Source organism: Ruditapes philippinarum, unplaced genomic scaffold (assembly GCF_026571515.1).
Source record: "Ruditapes philippinarum isolate M1 unplaced genomic scaffold, ASM2657151v2 ctg1882_1_1_1_1, whole genome shotgun sequence".
NCBI lineage: Eukaryota > Metazoa > Mollusca > Bivalvia > Venerida > Veneridae > Ruditapes > Ruditapes philippinarum.
The window spans coordinates 33,348-55,014 of record NW_026865725.1 but is presented as its reverse complement, the minus strand read 5'-3'; the positions used below and the strand labels follow the sequence as shown (position 1 = coordinate 55,014).

General features: G+C 33.1%; 1 protein-coding gene across 1 annotated transcript; it reads right to left on the bottom strand.

Moving 5' to 3' along the window:
• Positions 1 to 698: 698 nt before the first annotated feature.
• On the bottom strand, positions 699 to 21,334 carry LOC132730097 (histone-lysine N-methyltransferase NSD2-like). Its single transcript, XM_060715950.1, has 12 exons — positions 21,102 to 21,334; positions 20,541 to 20,701; positions 20,068 to 20,283; positions 18,754 to 18,861; positions 15,191 to 15,305; positions 9,137 to 9,212; positions 8,647 to 8,757; positions 7,951 to 8,034; positions 5,618 to 5,681; positions 5,173 to 5,355; positions 4,129 to 4,182; positions 699 to 3,374 (listed from the first exon to the last, which is right to left on the bottom strand). Exons 1-12 carry the CDS (start codon positions 21,332 to 21,334, stop codon positions 2,284 to 2,286), a joined length of 2,496 nt encoding a protein of 831 aa, XP_060571933.1. The 3' UTR covers positions 699 to 2,283.
• Positions 21,335 to 21,667: the final 333 nt, after the last annotated feature.

The following is a 21,667-nucleotide window of genomic DNA, read 5'->3' as shown; positions in this document are numbered from 1 at the left end:
GAAAAATTATTCAAAATGATCACTGATTTTTGCACTTTCAATATCCGTTTTTCTTCATAATTATAATAAACCATTCTAGGTCACACAAGTGACAATAATTTGCCCTCCATAAGCAACTTTATTTGATTATTTACCATTTATCTTCTGAAATTAAACATGACCACAATCTCTGTCTTGGTGGATGGTTGAATTTTAATAAGTAGAATAACTTTGCTGTTGACACTAAGTAGAAGGGAAACAACTCTTGTGCACTTTCAGTTAAAGATATGATCAGTTTATTCTCTTAGACAAAATGGCCCAGTATGTAGCATAGAGAAGGAAATAAACAAAAAGTGCCAAGTTTAAAAAAATTCTTATAAGTTCTCTTCCCTCAAATGACATGTTTCAAAAATTATAATTATTTCTAATATTTTCATGTTTTCTAAACAACCTTTAACGTTGAGCAACCAAGAAAATCAGTTAAAGTCATATGAACTTGTGGTCCAACCCTTTTCTTTCAAAAATGTATCTTTATATTTTTTGCTATATATATTGGCATTGTACAGTATATCTTGTAAAAAAAAGGGAATAAAATGTATTTTTACTAAATTTAACTAAGCTATAGTTCACCATTCATAGCTATCAAACTCACTCGATGTCACGTGACATGCATTTCAGGTTCCCAGTCTTCAATAAGGTATATAAAGAATAACATAACGAAACTTCACGTTATTTATTAATGCTAAACTTTTAATCGTAATACATATAACAACCTATTTAATCAGTTAAAACAAACTTACAGCTAAAAATAATATAAAAAAAACAACAGCAGCAAAGCAACATTTGACTAGATTTCAAAAACAGTAACAAGTATAAATATATCGTGTAACTTTATCACAGACTTTGATGAATGGTAGTGTATACAGTAAATACATTAAACATTAATTATAAATATATGTGAATCAAAAGTTAACTAGACCTTCGTAGATCATCATACAATTCAGTACACATTAAAAAGGCTCAGGTCAATCAATTGAATAATGTTTATATCAGACTACAAAAATAATTAAAGATATAGTAATATGTAGAGTTTTAAGCACAACATATCTACTTTGTGTGAAGTCAATACGTGTTTATTTTATATTTACAAAGCTACTGTGTAGCAATTATCAATATTTTCTAATATCAAATTTGAGCATAGTGTATCTTTAAGGTAGTTTTCAATATAAAAAAACTCATACATTATATAATACATAATATATTTTGTTTTCATTTTTATATGTTCAGAAAGCCACAACTGAGCTACAATTTTATGTCTTAAGATCTGATACATAAGCAAATCATGAGTTGTTTTATGACATTAGGCTCCATTTTGAGAAATGGTCCAATACTCCAAAATAACTGACGATAATGACCAAGGTCCAATATCACAACCATTTTAAAACACAGGTATTTACAAACAAAGTTACAGGTATTTACAAATACAATAACCAAAATAATTAATATATAATGCAAAATTGAACCAAAACATTTTATCATTAAAGTAACTTTACATAGCATTCTTTTTAAACATGTAACAAGCAAAATACACAAATGTAGTAAAATTAACAGTTATATATTATTGAAATAAACACACGATGTAAAATTATCAGATAACAAATAGTCAATCCTGAATAAAAACTTTTATCACAATTGAAACAAATAAACATGGCAACAATAATCACACAAAAAACACCCACAAAAACAACAACAGCATTAAAAGCTATCACAGTACAAGAGTGATCAGTGATGACATGTTTTGCATGATGATCTAGCCAATTAAGCAGTTGTATTAAGATTGTTCCCTATGTGTTATGGATACTTTTTAACATGTTGCATCTACTTTGTAGAAGTCAACCGAAAATCATTAAGAGGCCAATAGGCAAAAGAGGCCATATGCTCAAGGGCAAATTGACAAAAAAGTCATTGAATTGGAAATTGCCAATGATACACATAGCTAGACAGGTATTGAGCATTCCTATAAAGTGTGGATCATTCCCAAATTGCACTAGTAGTTATTCCTTAAAATGAATGTGTACATGTACAAACTTGTAGTTAAGAATTTTTTAACCATACTAGGGACTCTACAAAGGGAGCAATTAACTGATTATATAAAATAGATAACATATATCAACAATAAGTATCAATTTCATTCTAGAGCTATTGACCAATTATGATTTTTTTTCTTATTTTAAATTCTAGTTGTTTCTGTTCTTTCATTTGGAAATGATTAATAATGTTTGAGCAATTTAAACAATCATAACTTTATTCTTCCATAAGATCAAAGGGGTCACTGTCCTCATCAACTTCTGCCACATGTGCTGGAACATTCACAACAGCTCTTTCCCTCACTTTATCAGAGCCGTCTGTTACTGTGTCATACATATAATGCTCCTCTAGATCAAACTCACTATCTGACTCATTATCTAAATTTTGTTCTGTACTTCTAGTACTGCCAGCATTTATTTCTTCTCTGTCCATATCAGGCACAGCATCACTTTCAATGTCATTGAGATCAATTTCATCATCTAGTCCAACAATGTTCTGTACCTCTTTCTCATTACCAGGTTCTCTAATGATTGGTGACCTATCAACTGTATTACCCTGTGTTTTTCCACCATTTCTTACGATCATGTTTTCTTCAGGATTGGAATTTTGTTCTTTCTGATAAACTTTTTCTGTTACTTCATTCTTGACATATGAGTCAGTATTACTTTTGATATCATCAGGACCTGTACCAAGTTCTGTTTTATCCTGCTCAATTTTATCACTTTTGTTACTCAAGTTCTTTTCTGTACTGTCATTAGATAGTTTAGTTTTTTCTGTATCAGTTACTTCTTCTAAATTCTCATTTTGTTTAGAAGAGTTATTCCCGTTTTTTAATTTCTCTTCACTGTCGGTCTCTGTAAGTAGTGCAACCAATTCACTTTTATTCTCTTTCTGCTTCTTTGCTTTCATTCTCTCTTGATTACAATCTGAGTTTTCTGCTTTCTTCCTCTTTGTGGATTTCCCCTTAACCTTTGGAACTGACTCTTGAACTCTTTCATTAGTCTTGTTATCTTTTGTCTCATTGGTTATTTCTTCTACTTTATCTCCAACAGTCTTTGTGATATCATCATTTTGGGTATACATTTCCATTGTAAAAATATCACTGTCAAGTTTTAAACTTATATCAACAGTTTTTGATAAAGTTTCACTTTTATCTGCCTTGATTTCAGAGTTTCTTTCTGTTTTACTGACATCTTTATCACATTCTATACCATTTGTATCAGTTCCCATGTCAGCCTCTATATCTGCTTCCATAAAATTCACCTTTTTCTTGGAAGACTTCTCACTACTGACTGTTGATTTTTTGCCTGAAAATAAACAAAGCATAAAAATGTTTGGTTGCCTTAGTAGAGCTTCATTATTCATTAAAGATCTTTATAAAAAATAAAAACAACATTATTGCACAAATAGTAACTGAATGTTTTATTTTAATTCATTTCAAATACACATTTCTACACAAATTACATTTTGAGGCAGTTTTATCACCAATGATATTTTGCAAACCCATTTTGATATTCCTAGTGGTGCTCATATTCAATTAGAAGCAAAAGGTATCATGATTAAATGGTATAATGAAATATGCAGATAAACATAATTGAACCATGGTACAAAATCAGCATTCTGGTTTTTTACATTATTTTATTTTCCATTACTCTTTATCAATTATATTTCTAGAACTTCCCATTCTTTCATTGTAAACTTGTTCAATTTAACATTTAGCTTCAAAATTGAATGGATAAGGGCATCATTATGGGTCATGGAGCTAAGATTATCATAGAAGTATCCAGTGAAGAAGAGTGAAAATTAAACATTGTGGCTAAGAAAAGCAAATACTTTAAACTTGTTGCCAACAAAAATAGCTTTTAAACTGTAGAAACATTATTTATGTTTAAGTTTGATAAAAAGAAAATTGAAGAAAATTATCAGGAATGATCTTAGTTACTTTTGCAAAGAATCTTTTAGAAATTATTGGCATAACTTAATCCATGATAAAAAGCTGTGTCCCTGATTTTTGAAAACAAAAACTATTTAGTGCCTAAAAATCATTTAATATTACAGTACCTCTTTTCTTCTTTGTTTCCACAACAATTAATTCTTCAGGCATAAAGTCAGAATCTGAAAGTAAAAAAAAATCCTCCATTATGCCCATCCAAATGTAAATGGTGAGGTTAAAAGTGAGTCAAAACAAGGTTACATTTTGCCATATTTATTTTCATTTTTTGTTATACTTTTATTGAATAATCAATAACCAACATGGCACATGGAAATTTGTATGAATATCCGTCAGAATGTATTGGTAATACTCTGCTGATAAAAAGAATTTAGGAGTAACCTTTTTATATTTAAGGCTGGTTTTATATTTTATCTTAAACATTTGTGGTTATCAATTTTAAGTTAATCATCATTAAATTAGGCAATCTTTTGAAATATATAGCTAATTCACTTCATATTGACAATGAAAGAATAAGCATAAATATTACTCAAACAAAGATCACTTTGTATTGTATTTCATCAAAGACTTTAAAAAAAAAGAAGCATTTAAGTTGTATAGATAATGTTTAAATTTCTTCAGATTAAAAGAAAAAAAACAACATAGTTAAAAAATTATTATTTATCCTTTACCAAATTAGGATTTAGACATGACATAAAATGATCACCACAAGTGATTTGTAGGTCAGTATCTTACTTTATTTTCATATGGCAAGCAAAAATGGAAACAGATTTAATTTAATGTGTATCATCATTTGATAAAGTACACCACTATATCTGATCAGGTCGTTTCTGATCAAGTTAATAATTTTCAATGTACACATATAATTTAATATTTCAGTTCACAAAAAATGTATTATGGGTTGGGTCAAAAGTTAGAACATTATTTAAGGGATTCCCCCTAGATATTATATTATTATGCACACCTCTAACTATTGCAACACTATTCTCCACTTTCATAGACACATTCTGGAAGCCTCATCCACCTCCCTTCTCTCCCCCACCCCAAACCCAATTAAACTTTTAATTATATAACTTCACATCTGACCCTCAACAAATCAGTGATTTATCAAATGACATTACACCCAAAATTGATATCTACTTCCTAAAAAATACCGGCATCAGAGTCATCCAACTGACTGTTTATTGATTCAAGCATTTCTTCGACATTGTCCAGCAGTGCGTCTGTATGCTCTAGAACATCGTCCATTGTATCCTCGTCGAGAAAATTTACCTGTTCAACTTTGGATTCTTGTCCAGATACCGTCTTTGAACTCTTGCGCTTTTCAACTTTGTTGCCTAAAATTAGTAAAATATTTAGAAACTTTAATCTTAAAGTTTCAATTTAAGCATTACATATAATTATGTTCTAAGTTCTAAGCTTTGGTACATTGAATTACTTTATTTCAACAGTAATGAGATTCATTGTCAAAAAGGGCTTTCTTTATATAATCTTTTCCAGGATGTATGCTCTTTCTTTACTTTAAGGCATGTTTGTTTTTCATTAGAGAATAAAATAGTAAATTCTGACAATAACAAATCAAAGACTAAGAAGAAATACCTTTTGATTTTGAGCTCCATGGACCTTTGTACCTTGAGGCAAATCCAAACAGTTCAATTCTCTCCTAGAAATGACAAACCAAAAAGCATAATCTTTGTATATATGAGCCGCGTCGTGACAAAACCAACATAATGGGTTTGCGACCAACATGGATCCATGCTGTTCTCTATCAGTTTCTCTACTTGTTATAGTTTGTAAGCGAACAGCATGGATCCTGATCAGACTGCGCGGATGCACAGGCTGGTCTGGATCCATGATGGTTGCAAACCCATTATGTTGTATTTTGTCATGACGCGGCTCATATATTGTGAGACCTTATTGATGACCTTTCAATAAGAAACAGGTACTATAGGAATTTAAGTTAAGTCATTGATTCTACTGGGTCTTATTTTTTTCTTATTTTGCATCAATATTGGATAGTTCCAGGAAGTAGACCAAAGTGTTTATAGTTTATAGTGAATTTATTTTGGTGTTATTGTGTGGGAGCTATAGATCTATATGCTTATAGAAACACCTACAAATCCAAACCTGAAACCAATCAGTACTGAGCAGTTAGTGTAAAGATTCTTGCTCAAGGAAACAACAGCTTGCCCCTGACTGGGTTTAAACCAATACATTCAGATATACTAAGGTTACTTGTCTGAGTGAGTGGTTCAAATCAGCTCTAAACTTTTAAAATTTTCAACCAAGATTAAATTTACATAAAACTTATGATTTCAGTGTTAATAAATGCCTGCCTAATTGCCATGGCTAGTGTAACTAGAACTGCCACTATCATGGCGTGAATACCCCCGCATACCACTTTGTCAGAATCAACAGTGGCCATTTAGAGCTCAAGGACAACCTCCCTGCCAAATCTGAGGTTACTAAGCCAGTGCATTGCTAAGTTATGTATTCTACATGCTTCAAATGTGAAAATGTCAAAATCAATACATTGCGGACAGGACATTCTTTAGCAATTGAGAAGAAAAGCTTTTTTTATGTCAAGGTCCCTGTGACCTTGGCCTTTGACCCAGTGACCTCAAAATCAATAGGGGTCACCTTATAGTCATGATCAACATCCATGCCAAATATGAAGACTGTGGGTCAAAGGAATCTTAAGTTAATGGGTGGACAAACTTTTTGAAGTGAAAGTCCCTATGACCTTGACCTTTGATCCAGTGACCTCAAAATCAAAAGGGGTCATCTACTAATCATGATCAACATCCATGCCAAATATGAAGACTGTGGGTCAAAGGAATCTAAAGTTATTGGGCAGACAAACTTTTTGAAGTCAAGGCCCCTGTGACCTTGACCTTTAACCTGGTGACCTCAAAATCAATAGGGGTCATCTACTAATTATGCCAAACCTCCATTCCAAATATGAAGATTGTAGGTCAAAGGAATCTTAAGTTATTGGGCGGACAAGCTTTTTGAAGTGAAGGCCCCTGTGACCTTGACCTTTGACCTGGTGACCTCAAAATCAATAGGGGTCATCTACTAATCATGACTTACCTCCATGCCAAATATGAAGACTAAGGGTCAAAGGAATCTTAAGTTATTGGGCGGACAAGCTTTTTGAAGTCAAGGCCCCTGTGACCTTGACCTTTAACCTGGTGACCTCAAAATCAATAGGGGTCATCTACTAATTATGCCAAACCTCCATGCCAAATATGAAGACTGTAGGTCAAAGGAATCTTAAGTTATTGGGCGGACAAGCTTTTTGAAGTCAAGGCCCGTGTGACCTTGACCTTTGACCTAGTGACCTCAAAATCAATAGGGGTCATCTACTAATCATGACTAACCTCCATGCCAAATATGAAGACTAAGGGTCAAAGGAACCTTAAGTTATTAGGCGGACAAGCTTTTTGAAGTCGAGGCCTCTGTGACCTTGACCTAGTGACCTCAAAATCAATAGGGGTCATCTACTAATCATGACTAACCTCCATGCCAAATATGAAGACTAAGGGTCAAAGGAATCTTAAGTTATTGGGCGGACAAGAAAAAACCGACGGACGGACAGCCGGACGGACGGACAAGCTGATTCCAGTATACCCCCATTACAACTTTGTTGTGCGGGGGTATAAAAACACATGCAGGGCAAGTGAAAAACCAAACATGTCTTTTTGCTGATATGGTATCTTTACGCTGATCATGCTAAAATCTTTGGTAAACAAAGTTTTGTGGACCTTCACAAGGGGAGGTATGTTCAAATTAATGGCCAAGTAATTAATTGCCCTCGGGTCAATTTTGATTTCAGATTTATTTTGAACACTACAATTTAACTTTAAAGTGATGAATTTACTTGGATAATTCATGTGAATCAAGTTAAATTTAATAAAATACTTAGTCACCTGAACTGTGCAGCTTCTAGCTCTCATGGCATTTTTCTTTGCAACACCTATTTCCTTCTTGTAGGACTGTCCCTTTTTTGATATCTGAAATTAAAGACTTACCAGTAACATTGTATTTTTTCCCAGATATTTACATGGTCCTTTAGTAAGATTTTTTTGTGGATTGAAATCTAGAAAACATGTCATCACACTAACCTGAAACATGCATTGCATTATCACTTGGGGAAAACATTTTTATATTATTTTTGAAGTCCAACACACTTCTTACCGGTAAATACAATCTTCATAAAAACTCAAATAATAATCATTTATATTAATTCTGTACTAATGACGAGTTATACAAACAATTTTTTTCAGTGACTGCTGTAATATTAAAAGCTTATCACAATGTCTTCCACAGATATCTGATATTCTGCCGGGCCGCATTTATAATGTTACATTCTGGATGCTGCATGAGGCTGCGAGTTACAATGAAGTAGCCTTGTCAGATCCTACAATATTGACTTCTGAATTTTATTCGTTTGAAACTGATTTCTCTCAAACTTACATTTGAATAATTCAGAACTCATGAAAAGTTAATAACATAATTTCATCATGGTAATGGTTAATGGAGGTCACATAGATTCAAAAAATTAACATTTACATATAAGAAATCAATTGGTAATAATTTATTTAACGGCTGAAAATATGTCCTACCTGATAGACTATACCATCATCATCTTCATTGCCTGTGAACATTTTCAGATAGTCTGCTTTCACCCATGTTCTTGATACATGCTCATCAAAGAAAACAACATGATAATGGGTCTGAAAAAAATAATCAAACTTAATCAATTGTTACCATGCTAGAAAATAAATAAATCAGCCAACTCTAACATTTTTTTATTGTAATATTTTTTTTTCTAAATTATAACTTGAATGAAAAATATAATGGATAAAAAAAACATGGGTTTTTTTTTCAGTGGGGAGATTATTTATCGGCAGCTAAGTCAAAATAAATTGTACATACTGCACTAGAAAAAAAGAAATGAATATAAAAAGTTTAAACTTTAAACTCAAGACCCACTACAGAAACGATTAAGTTCATGCACAACATGGTCGAAATGCTCTTCTATGGATAATAAACTGTACTTGTTACAGAAATATTATATCAACATTAATACTAATCACAATGAACAAAGATTACTGGGATCATAGAGTCATCCGAGTCTATACTGAAGAAAGTTTCTGTATCTGGATCTATCTCTACCATTGCAGGCCACCTGATAAATCAATAGAAACATGTAACATAGTACAAGAAAGTGAAGTCACCTCCTCAAAGTATTAAATATTAGTTAGTTATACAACAAAGCCATGATGGCCCTGAGGTCGCTCACCTGTATATAGGCCCCCCAACCCCCACCCACCCCCCAACGTTGCAGGGCCAATTTAACCCAAGGGCTTTTATTTGCACAAACTCGGTAGACACCCATAAGAAGATGTTTCATGCTAAACATCTAAGCTCTAGCTCATTGGGCTTTTTGAAAGAAGATTTTTTTTAAGTTTTTACTATACACATATAGTTAAAAACAATGACACCCCTGGGGCCGGACCAGTTTTGACCCCAGGGCTTTTATTTGAACAAACTTTGTAGACACTTACTAGAAGATGTTTCATGCTTAATATCTAAACTCTAGCTATTTGGGTTTTTTCAAAGAAGATTTTTAAGTTTTTGCTATACACATATAAAGAAAATCAATGACCCCCGGGGCCGGGCCAATTTTGACCCCAGGTCTTTTATTTGAACAAACTTTGTAGACACTCACTAAAAGATGTTTCATGCTTAATATCTTAACTCTAGCTATTTGGGTTTTTTTCAAAGAAGATTTTTTAAGTTTTTGCTATACACATATAAGGAAAATCAATGACCCCCGGGGCGGTGCCAATTTTGACCACAGGGCTTTATTTGAACAAACTTGGTAGACACATATTAGAACATGATTGATGCTGAATATCTTAGCCATAGCTCTTTGAGTTCTTTAAAAGAATATTTTTTAAGTTTTTACTATAATGCATATAGGGAAAATCAATGATCCCCCGGGGCGGGGCCAATTTTGACCTCAGGGCTTTTATTTGAACAAACTTGGTAGACACTTATTAGAACATGTTTCATGCTAAATATCTTAGCTTTAACTCTTTTGGTTCTTTAAAAGAAGATTTTTTAAGGTTTTTACTATATGCACAGGGCTCGAATTTAACACTCGCAAACTAGCAAAATGCTAGTTGAAAAATGATTTTGCGAGTTAGATTTATGACTACTCGCAATTTTTTGCGAGTTGAAGAAAAAACGGAATACGCTCGTCAGGAAAATCGGGCGTAATATTCGCAGGAAGCCGAGTTATAAACTATGCACGCACTTGCTGTCTGGTTTACATTTTCTATACCTTAACCTCGCTTAAAAACGTAGACAAATTTAAACCAGTCCAAATGTCATTTTGTCCGTGTAAATCAAGAGTGATCGGAATAAAATGTCAAAACAAAAAATAACGAACTTCTTCCCACTTACTGAAGCAAATGTGTCTTCCGATAACAATACTCTGAGTACAGAAGATGGTTCACAGTCTATCAAAAGAAAGACAATCAGACCTTCAGTTAAAACGGTTAAAAAATGGGAGAAAGAACTGCACGTCAGTCTTACGTACGAACTCGATGACGATGGAAATGTTGCCAAAATATTTTGCACCGATTGTTGTGCGCATAATCCAGACTAGACATTGTCGGTATGGCGACAATATTGCATTATTATTTTTTTACAGGTAGATTGACATTTGATAAGAATCCTTGTCCCCTAAATCAAGTTTTTGAGTAGAAAGTTACGTTGCTGATTCGTACCCCGGGCAGTTCGAACTCGTCCAAATTAATTACAATTTTAATTTTGTTATTCTCTATATCCAGCAACAACTTTGTCTTTCAGCAAATCAAATAATTAAACTTAAAAATGAAGTATTATAATTTTTTTCATGCCCAATTTCATGATTAAATCAGCTTTTTATGCAGAAATAAAAAAAAATCTTTCATATCAATCATGTTAATTTAATCATTTATTTCAGTGAGTTAAAATATAAGATAGTTTTATTCTTTATTTTGAGTTGTTCCAACATGACAATTGAGATACAACAATTGAATGAACTCAAGTTATAACAAACTACTGTAAATTTATGTGTTGTACTACAACATTTATTAATAAAAACATTTTCAATAAAATTCATTATCATGATACATAATTGTAACAACAATGAATTAATTATTATGGTACATGATAATTCAAACAATTAATGAATGTACACAAAAGTTTAAACAATTTTGGAATTAAAAAATCATTGTTGTAAAAAGTGCTAGTTGAATTCAGTTTTTGCTAGTTAAAAATTTGTCCACTAGCAAAAAATTGCTAGTGGCCAAAAAAGTTAAATTTGAGCCCTGATGCATATAGGGAAAATCAATGACCCCCTGGTGTGGGGCCAATTTTGACCCCAGGGCTTTTATTTGAACAAACTTGGTAGACACCTATTAGAACATGTTTGATGCTCAATATCTTAGCCTAGCTCTTTGAGTTCTTTAAAAGAAGATTTTTTAAGTTTTTACTATATGCATATAGGGAAAATCAATGACCCCCCAGGGCGGGGCCAATTTTGACCCCAGGGCTTTTATTTGAACAAACTTGGTAGACACCCATTAGAACATGTTTCATGCTAAATATCTTAGCTCTAGCTCTTTTGGTTCTTTAAAAGAAGATTTCTTAAGTTTTTACTATATGCATATAGGGAAAATCAATGACCCCCCGGGGCGAGGCCAATTTTGACCCCAGGGCTTTTATTTGAACAGACTTGGTAGACACTTATTAGAACATGTTTCATGCTTAATATCTAAACTCTAGCTATTTGGGTTTTTTCAAAGAAGATTTTTAAGTTTTTGCTATACACATATAAAGAAAATCAATGACCCCGGGGCGGGGCCAATTTTGACCCCAGGTCTTTTATTTGAACAAACTTTGTAGACACTCACTAAAAGATGTTTCATGCTTAATATCTTAACTCTAGCTATTTGGGTTTTTTCAAAGAAGATTTTTTAAGTTTTTGCTTTACACATATAAGGAAAATCAATGACCCCCGGGGCTGTGCCAATTTTGACCACAGGGCTTTATTTGAACAAACTTGGTAGACACATATTAGAACATGTTTGATGCTAAATATCTTAGCCATAGCTCTTTGAGTTCTTTAAAAGAATATTTTTTAAGTTTTTACTATAATGCATATAGGGAAAATCAATGATCCCCCGGGGCGGGGCCAATTTTGACCTCAGGGCTTTTATTTGAACAAACTTGGTAGACACTTATTAGAACATGTTTCATGCTAAATATCTTACCTTTAACTCTTTTGGTTCTTTAAAAGAGAATTTTTTAAGTTTTTACTATATGCATATAGGGAAAATCAATGACCCCCTGGTGTGGGGCCAATTTTGACCCCAGGGCTTTTATTTGAACAAACTTGGTAGACACCTATTAGAACATGTTTGATGCTCAATATCTTAGCCATAGCTCTTTGAGTTCTTTAAAAGAAGATTTTTTAAGTTTTTACTATATGCATATAGGGAAAATCAATGACCCCCCGGGGCGGGGCCAATTTTGACCCCAGGGCTTTTATTTGAACAAACTTGGTAGACACCCATTAGAACATGTTTCATGCTAAATATCTTAACTCTAGCTCTTTTGGTTCTTTAAAAGAAGATTTCTTAAGTTTTTACTATATGCATATAGGGAAAATCAATAACCCCCCGGGGCGAGGCCAATTTTGACCCCAGGGCTTTTATTTGAACAGACTTGGTAGACACTTATTAGAACATGTTTCATGCTAAAAATCTTTAGCTCTAGCTCTTTTGGTTCTTTAAAAGAAGATTTTTTAAGTTTTTACTATATGCATATAGGGAAAATCAATGACCCCCCGGGGCGGGGCCAATTTTAACCCCAGGGCTTTTATTTGAACAAACTTGGTAGACACCCATTAGAAAATGTTTCATGCTAAATATCTTAGCTGTAGCTCTTTTGGTTCTTTAAAAGAAGATTTTTTAAGTTTTTACTATATGTATATTGGGAAAATCAATGACCCCCCGGGGCGGGGCCAATTTTGACCCCAGGGCTTTTATTTGAACAAACTTGGTAGACACTCACTAGAAGATGTTTCATGCCAAATATCTAAGCTCTAGCTCTTATGGTTTTTTAAAAGAAGATTTTTTACGTTTTTACTATATGTATATAGGGAAAATCAATGACCCCCCGGGGCGGGGCCAATTTTGACCCAAGGGCTTTTATTTGAACAAACTTGGTAGACACTTATTAGAACATGTTTCATGCTAAATATCTTAGCTTTAACTCTTTTGGTTCTTTAAAAGAAGATTTTTTAAGTTTTTACTATATGCATATAGGGAAAATCAATGACCCCCCAGGGCGGGGCCAATTTAGACCCCAGGGCTTTTATTTGAACAAACTTGGTAGACACCTATTAGAACATGTTTGATGCTAAATATCTTAGCCATAGCTCTTTGGGTTCTTTAAAAGAAGATTTTTTAAGTTTTTACTATATGCATATAGGGAAAATCAATGACCCCCCGGGGCGGGGCCAATTTTGACCCCAGGGCTTTTATTTGAACAAACTTGGTAGACACCCATTAGAACATGTTTCATGCTAAATATCTTAGCTGTAGCTCTTTTGGTTCTTTAAAAGAAGATTTTTTAAGTTTTTACTATATGTATATAGGGAAAATCAATGACCCCCCAGGGCGGGGCCAATTTTGACCCCAGGGCTTTTATTTGAACAAACTTGGTAGACGCTCACTAGAAGATGTTTCGTGCCAAATATCTAAGCTCTAGCTCTTACGGTTTTGTAAAAGAAGATATTTAAAGTTTTTTCTTTCGGTTGCCATGGCAACCAGAGTTCTGCATGGAATTAAATTCTTTGAACAATTTTTAAAGGTGACCACCAAAGGAACATTCCTGTGAAGTTTGGATGAAATTGGCTTAGTGGTTTATGAGGAGATGACTCATTTAAAGTAAAAGTTTACGGACGGCCGGACGCCGGACGAAAAGCGATCACAAAAGCTCACTCTGTCACTTTGTGACAGGTGAGCTAACAAAAACCAAAATCGTTAAATAACAATATTTTAATAAACAATATTTTACCTACTGAACTTAACACAAAGACTATAGCATCACTTAATAACTCTTGACCAAGTTTTGAGTCCTGATTAACCCAGGAAGCCAACACAAAACAAAGTTATTCTAGTTATTAGAACTTGAAACTCAAATTGATTTACAGTAAATATGTTAAAATTACAGTAATGAATGAAGAATGAAAACAGTAAAAACCTAAATTTAAATACTCAGTAGGGGTTAAATAATGAATAAACTTTAAGATTTACCAGTGAATCAAACATGTTGTTCACATCTCTGAATGACATATATAAGCTTACATGAAAACAATAAAATCATAAATACTCTATTTACAAATTGTTCAAGCAGTGCAACAATATAGTAATTACAAGTTACGAAGTATAGGGTTATAATATTTCAAAATAGTGTTGGCACATACATTATACTGTGGTATGGAACCCTCACACCATATTTTCTTTGATATTTGATCGAAATATATAATCACATCATAAACATTTACATATCTCATGTATTTCAAGAACTGTACAGATGTAAAACATGGACCTTTTGGATATATTTAATAAACAAAAATGTTATGAATTGTTTGTAAAGGTAATTTTTGACAGAATCTCTAACAGAATCTTTAATTTTGTGTTGTTTTTCATCACAATTGACACATGTAAATACGAAAAATGAGCAATATATAGCAATACAGGTTTGACGATATTGTTGCACTTGAGCATACCTTGTTTGTTTGGTTTTCTGTTGCATCAACAACGTATAGGTCATATGGCGCCGAAACAGGGTAGATGATTTTGACTTAAACCTCAGGTGTTACAAATTTCAAAGCAATACTTGGGGTCAAAACCTTCTTACCTGCTGGAACTAAGAGTTGCATAGACTCCGGTTAATCAAACCTATTTTAAGTCACCTCTTATGATTGCACAGTGACAAACAGTGGATCGTAACATTCTTATGCCTCAACCATTATACAGACAAACCCTCACTCACAAGGGGCACAAAAACCCTAATTTATTCACAGTTCTAAATAAACCTTACCATGGATAGCCAGTCATTCTAGCCCACACCACAGAACCTTCAGCAAATTTTGTGTAGATATGTTCACTCTCATCATAATTCTCCTCAGCCTTTTCACAACTATTGTAGTTCTTATCTATTTATAAAAATAAAGTAAAAGAACTTTTTATTTTATGCTTTTCAGTGGATTACTGATTTATCCGTGAAAATTATATTTGATAATTTCACAGTGAAAATTATCAAAATATAATTTCACTCTTTTCAATGACGAAACTACTTTTTAAAGATTTTTCCCATGTGGTACCTCAATTTTATTTTTGCTGACAATTCTGACAATGTCAGGCTGTCTAAAGAAAAAGCAAAGCTGAAATTGATAAATAACTTAAATGTCAAAAGTAGGGATGGCAACGAGTAACCGGTTAACCGAGTACTCGATCGAACGTCCGAATATCGGTTAACAAAATTGATATTCGATTACTCGGAAAAAAATATTTCATTTCTACTTTTTGCGATTTAGAAAGATAAGTTCAGTAATTCGGAAATGTACACGTATCTGTATAAATACTTGTTAAGTGCAATCAAAACATCCTTGCAGACGTGTGAAAATGTTATCGTAAGTTTAACGAGGCGATCAGCAGTTCGACACGCGTATGGGATTAAACACAGTCCTGTGTCGTTTACGTCATTCGGCCTCTTATTATATTTAATCACCTTTAAATATTACACAGTTTGTAGCCGAAACTTGTCAATTATAAAAACGTAAATATATACAGAATATTATGTTATAGCTTTGTATTTTGCTACGAGCAGCGGTGGAAAAATTATTGATATCTCACGAGACCGAAGGTCGAGCGAAATATCAATTTTCCAACATTGCGAGTAGAAAATGCATGGGCTACAACATAAGAAAACTTTTCGTTTGAATTATAAATGATTTTCATTATACTACACTTCTATACGAAATTTCAGAAAATGAAATGTAGCTGTTAAGAAATAGATTTATGACCGACGGATGAATACGTAATTTTTGCAAAACCGGCCACGCCTTTTATAATTTTGGTTTCCGTTTCCAAATGCTACGTTTAAAGCTAAGATCGGAACCAACGTCAAAATTAGTACGGCACTTCCATATATGGTACAGTATTTGTCACTAACATATTACGGAATTTTGTAATCGTTGAAGCGTATTTCCGCTTTAAGTTCATCCTGTATTTGTAGGTATATAATATATGCTGTCATTGACATTTCTTATGTTTATATTTATATATGTATTTCTTGCAGTCCTTTTACTAGTTACGAATTCTATTAATTAAAATAGAAAACGAAAGTAGCATGCAGACGGTGTTGATATTGTGTGATGAAACTTTAAAGATCATTGGAAATCATCCGAGTAACCGAGTACTCGATCGGAAAAATGACCGAGTACTCGAGTATTGATTTTAGTATTCGTTGCCATCCCTAGTCAAAAGTTATAAAAAGAAGAAAACTTACTTCTATTCATTCAAATTCCAATCACCAAATTTCATCTCTAAATTTTTTGTCTCATTTTTACAGTCTGACAAATACATTCCTTCCACATGCAAACTGCTCTTGATGACATTTGGGCACATTAAAGTATCCAGTACGAGCAATAACTGTCGTATGCTTTATAAAAAATTGAAAAGCAATTACAGCTATCAGCTCGTAGAACAAGTAAACCACCCAGCGTTCTGAGCAAGTTCCAAGTTTTCCATTTTCATAGCTGCTTTTTTCATGTTTTCACATCTGTCAACACTTATTTTTTGTCAGTTTAAATCCTCAAATATGTTTTCTTTCTTTTAAAAAGGTGTATGACTAACAAATCCAAATGATATCCCTCTGAATCAAACACAATTATTTTCCTCCCGTGAAATACACAACTTTAAAAAATGGCTGCCGCTTACATTTAACAAAAGGTCTAATATAAATACGCAGTAAGTAACAGAAATATGGATGGATGGTTGGAATTTTTATTCTACAAGAATTGTTTGTTTTTTATATTAAAACAAGCGATCATTCATATTTTTTTAACAAAATAAATAATATCACTTTCATTTAACGTTGATTGTCGGACTTATTTTTCAGCTCAAGACTTCTTGTTTTTAATGAGAAATTCTGACTAAATGGGGCTCTCAATGGGGAAAACAGATTTTAATATTTACGTTAATATTATGGAAATTTCGTTATAACTTGTTTTTTAGCATAAAATAAAAAGACAATTTGTTTGTTTGTTGTGTAAGATGTAATTTTATTTCATCTCGTGAACTTTAAAAACAGTATTCTCACTCTTGGCTACGCCACTCGTGAGAATACTGTTTTTAAAGCCCACTTGATGAAATAAAATTTCATCTTACACACAAACAAACAAATATCCTCTATATCTCATTCATGAAAACCATAACTTAAAGAATGGGGCCATAAAAACTCATAACATAACGCCCATTTGTCAATCTTATGTCTCTAGGTCAAATTATTTTTTTGGCTACATGTGCCCAAGTTGAAAACTAAAATCTTTTATTAAGTAAAGGGCAAATACTACAAATACTGAATAAATCCACAAGAAGCCCCAAGGTGCATAAGTACACATGCTGACCAACATTCTTTTAAACTTTCAAGCCTACAGGTCATAAACTTTTTGAGTTACATGCAACACAAGTAAAAAATGTAAACTTTTACTAAGTCAAGGGTAATAACTCTTAAAATATCCACACAAAAATACCCAGGTGCACAACTACACATGCTGATCAACCTTCCTGTAAGGTTTCATGACTCTAGGTCAAATATTTTTTGAGTTACGTTCAACACAAGTTGAAAATTGTAAATTTTTACTAAGTCAAGGGCAATAACTCTAAAAATACTAAATATATCTACATGAAAATACCCAGGTGCACAACTTCACATGCTGAGCAACATTCTTGTAACGTTTCAAGACTATAGGTCAAAAACTTTTTGAGCTACATGCGACACAAAAAGGGAACGGACGGACAGGACAGACGGACAAGGGTATATCTAAATCCCCCCCCCCCCATAGTGGGGGCACAAAAAAAGGGCAAAGCAAAAATTGCAAATATCACAACAGAATTTGACAAAAAATAGCAGAAACTGGTTTACTTTTGTATTTTTCCATATGATAGTTGGGCACAACGTTCCCCTGTTTAAATGAAAACTGTACAGCCTTTTAAATGTTTTAACCTGCTGAAACTGAAAGTTATCATAAAATATCTAACTATAGAGCTAGGCCAGCCTGTGACCTGATACTATTGACTTTTGTATGTTGATACTGAAATCCCTTGAACTTTGAATAGAGGCTTCAAACTCAAAGAAGGGCAAATAAGCAGGTAGAGGATAAGTAAACATTTAGTCAAGTGTACAAATTTAAAATATGTCAAACTGTAACTGAAGACATTTACTATTCAATGTGTATGCTAGAAGAGAGTTATAAGTAACATGTTAGAAATATATGCCATGAAAAGGTTTACTTTAACTATTGACATACATGTTTTTAAAACTGATTTTTCTCAAAATTTTGTTTACTCATCTAGAGGCATGAAGATTTGAGAACTTACTAGTGTTCATACTACAGGTCCATCTTTCAGGAACGATTGTTGGGTCACTGACATCTGACAAGTATCTCCACTTCATACAGGTACTGTTACAACACTGAACCCATGTGCCTGGTTATTCCAGAAAAAAAAAACTCTATTTGATGTATGATCTTACTATATTATTAATTACTATTGATTCATTATAATTATCTCTTATATTTTCAAATGTTTTGTAATGCTACTGCAAAAGTTGGCTTTTAGCCTTTATCAAAATTCACAATAAATTGTAAAATTCTACTTTTTTGGTATAATATCCCAATCAATTTTATTTTACAAGCTTTGTATATTTAGATATGCATTATTAATAATATAGTCATTCAGCTTTGATAATAGTGTGCTAAGTATCATAAAATTCATTAACTGTTTACACTGGGCCTTACATATTTTAATTTAGAATAGTTTAAAAAATACAGAATGACCATTATACTTAAAATACTGTTTCATGAAATGGTATTACCCAATCATTTTTTAAAATGAATCTTTTCACTCTAAAATTTGCATCTGAAATCTGCCCACCTATCTCCACAGGAAGGATTATTTTAATTCAGACGTCACTGGCTCAGTCCTCGAGCTTAGCGAAATTGCTCGGTGACAATTTATCTCTGACTTTGTGTGTAATGATCATTTGTCTCTCACCAATGATTCAGAAATCATGTGGGAGTGATAGTTGGTCATCAGCAGAGAAACTGGTTAGTTATCAACAAAAGCTGGTTAGGTGCCCCCCACCCCCCCCCCCCCAAAGAAAAATGTATCAAAATTGGTTTTAAATCAAACAAACTTTAATTTCTACCATAAAGTTAGTCACACAGCTTCAAACGGCCTGTATGGACTGTTTTTAAAATCAAAGCAAGCCAAAACCATTTGAGCCGTGTCACGACAAAAACCAACACAATGGGTTTGCGACCAGCATGGATCCAGACCAGCCTGCACAATCTGCGCAGTCTGATCAGAATCCATGCTGTTCGTTATCAGTTTCTCTACTTGTTATACGGTCTGTAAGCGAACAGCATGGATCCTGATCAGACTGCGTGGATGCCCAGGCTGGTCTGGATCCATGTTGGTCGCAAACCCATTATGTTGGTTTTGTCGTGACACAGCTCATTTCACATTTTCAGCAGGATATGGGTTAAGATTGAAAGTACAAAGTAGTGGAGTCTCAGTTCATTATTTTTTCAGCACACACAGATGCATTATGCATGCAGTAGTATTAGTCAGCTCAAGAATTCTTGTGGCATAGGCCACATGCAGAATCAGCATGTTAATATGATTTTTTACCATTGATTTCAAGTTCTCTCTCTTGCATCTTTTGCTTCTTGCTTATCTTTTTCTCAGGTTTCTTTTTCTTTCCTGCCTCTTGTAAAGCTTTTTTCCCAGCATTATCTGCTCCATGTTTCTTTACTCCATCATAAAGCTTTCTCTTCTTAGCAGGTAATTTGTGGCTGTCAAGTTTCTGTTTCTTTATCTGTATAACTTTTTCTACCATGGACACTTCTAAGATATTAAAATATCAACTGCATAAATACCAATGCATGAAATAAATGTTGGGTTTATAATACAAATTCTGAATGATGGCAATCCAAAAAGAGCAATTAAACCAATATTGAATATGAGAAAACTGCAGGTTTGCTTTGCTCAACTCTGTCCTTGGAACAAAAAGTTGGTAATTTCTCATGAAGAAAAAGAAAATTAGTTTTAGTGCATTGTGTTTTGCTTACCCATCAACATTGTCTAAAGAATGTTTCACTAACCTTTGGCTTTTTCAAATGGAAGTTGCTTTGGCTCAAGTTTTGGATTTTTGTTGACTTTAGAGACTTTCTTCTTTTTAACTGGAGGAATAATACATTTGGAATGCGTCTCCTCAGCATCTACTTCGCTTCCAACTGGTGTTGTCTCATTTTCGTCTTGTGCTCTGATAAAATGAAGCAAAATTATGAATCGCAAAAAGCACTATAAATTTTATATAGTAAACACACAAATTGTTCTTGTTACCTGATTGATTTTTTTTTAAAATTTTAATCAAATAATTCCATCTTTTAAGGTATCCCTTTTTTAATTTGCCAAAAATGTAATCGGCTGTAAATATTTGAAGTGTTTCTTAATTTTGAGACATTAGTGATATCACTTATTTATTAATGTTTCTCATTTGACACAAGCTTCAAATATTTCTTATCTGATACAAGTGGAATCACTTGTTTGAGATTTCTTCACCTTTAAAACAACTGAAACTCATCATACAATGTGTAGCAAAGGAGTGTGAACCTTCGGTAAGTTTAATAGCACAAGACTGCCTATATGTAGAAGAAACCAACCTTTCTTCAACAGGTTCATCCTGTATGTCATCAACTACTATTTCCTCTTCATTAGCATCAGACCTGTTTCCATTATCCTCCAGATTATTGTTATTTTCATCAACCAGCTCTGTTTTTAAACCCTTTTTACCTTTTCCCTCTTTCCTAAATGGCTTTTCCCTTTTTCGGGGCCATTTAAACTTTCTTAAACTGTTTTTGTCTTTTTTCTCTTTAAACAACTGTCTTATTCCCATGTTAATTTAGGGGGGGTTATTTTTTTGGTCTTCTTTTTCCTCTTACTGCTATGTCCCCACCTCCCCCCTGTTTTTCCGTCTTTTGCTTTTTTTTCCATTCTTTGCCTCCTGTGGCACATTGTTTTTCAATTTAAATGTTTTTCCCAGACCAAAAAAAAAACTTCTGCCCCTTTAAATAACCCCCTTTAAGAAACAAAGAACCAAAAAAATAAAAAATGTTTTTGAACTAAAAAATTTGGGGCTTTTTTTTAAACTTTAAATTTGCTTTTAATTTAAAGGTATGTAGGATAATTTATGAAATACTTAAAGCATGTAGGAATAATTTAGGAAATA

What these genes read in the sequence shown, in the direction of transcription:
- LOC132730097 (XM_060715950.1), bottom strand. Translation starts at nt 21,334, where the DNA reads ATGGGAATAAGACAGTTGTTTAAAGAGAAAAAAGACAAAAACAGTTTA. An exon ending in GATGAACCTGTTGAAGAAAG is followed by an intron (nt 20,702 to 21,101) that starts GTTGGTTTCTTC and finishes TCATTTTATCAG; the next exon opens with AGCACAAGACGAAAATGAGA. An exon ending in TCCATTTGAAAAAGCCAAAG is followed by an intron (nt 20,284 to 20,540) that starts GTTAGTGAAACA and finishes TTAATATCTTAG; the next exon opens with AAGTGTCCATGGTAGAAAAA.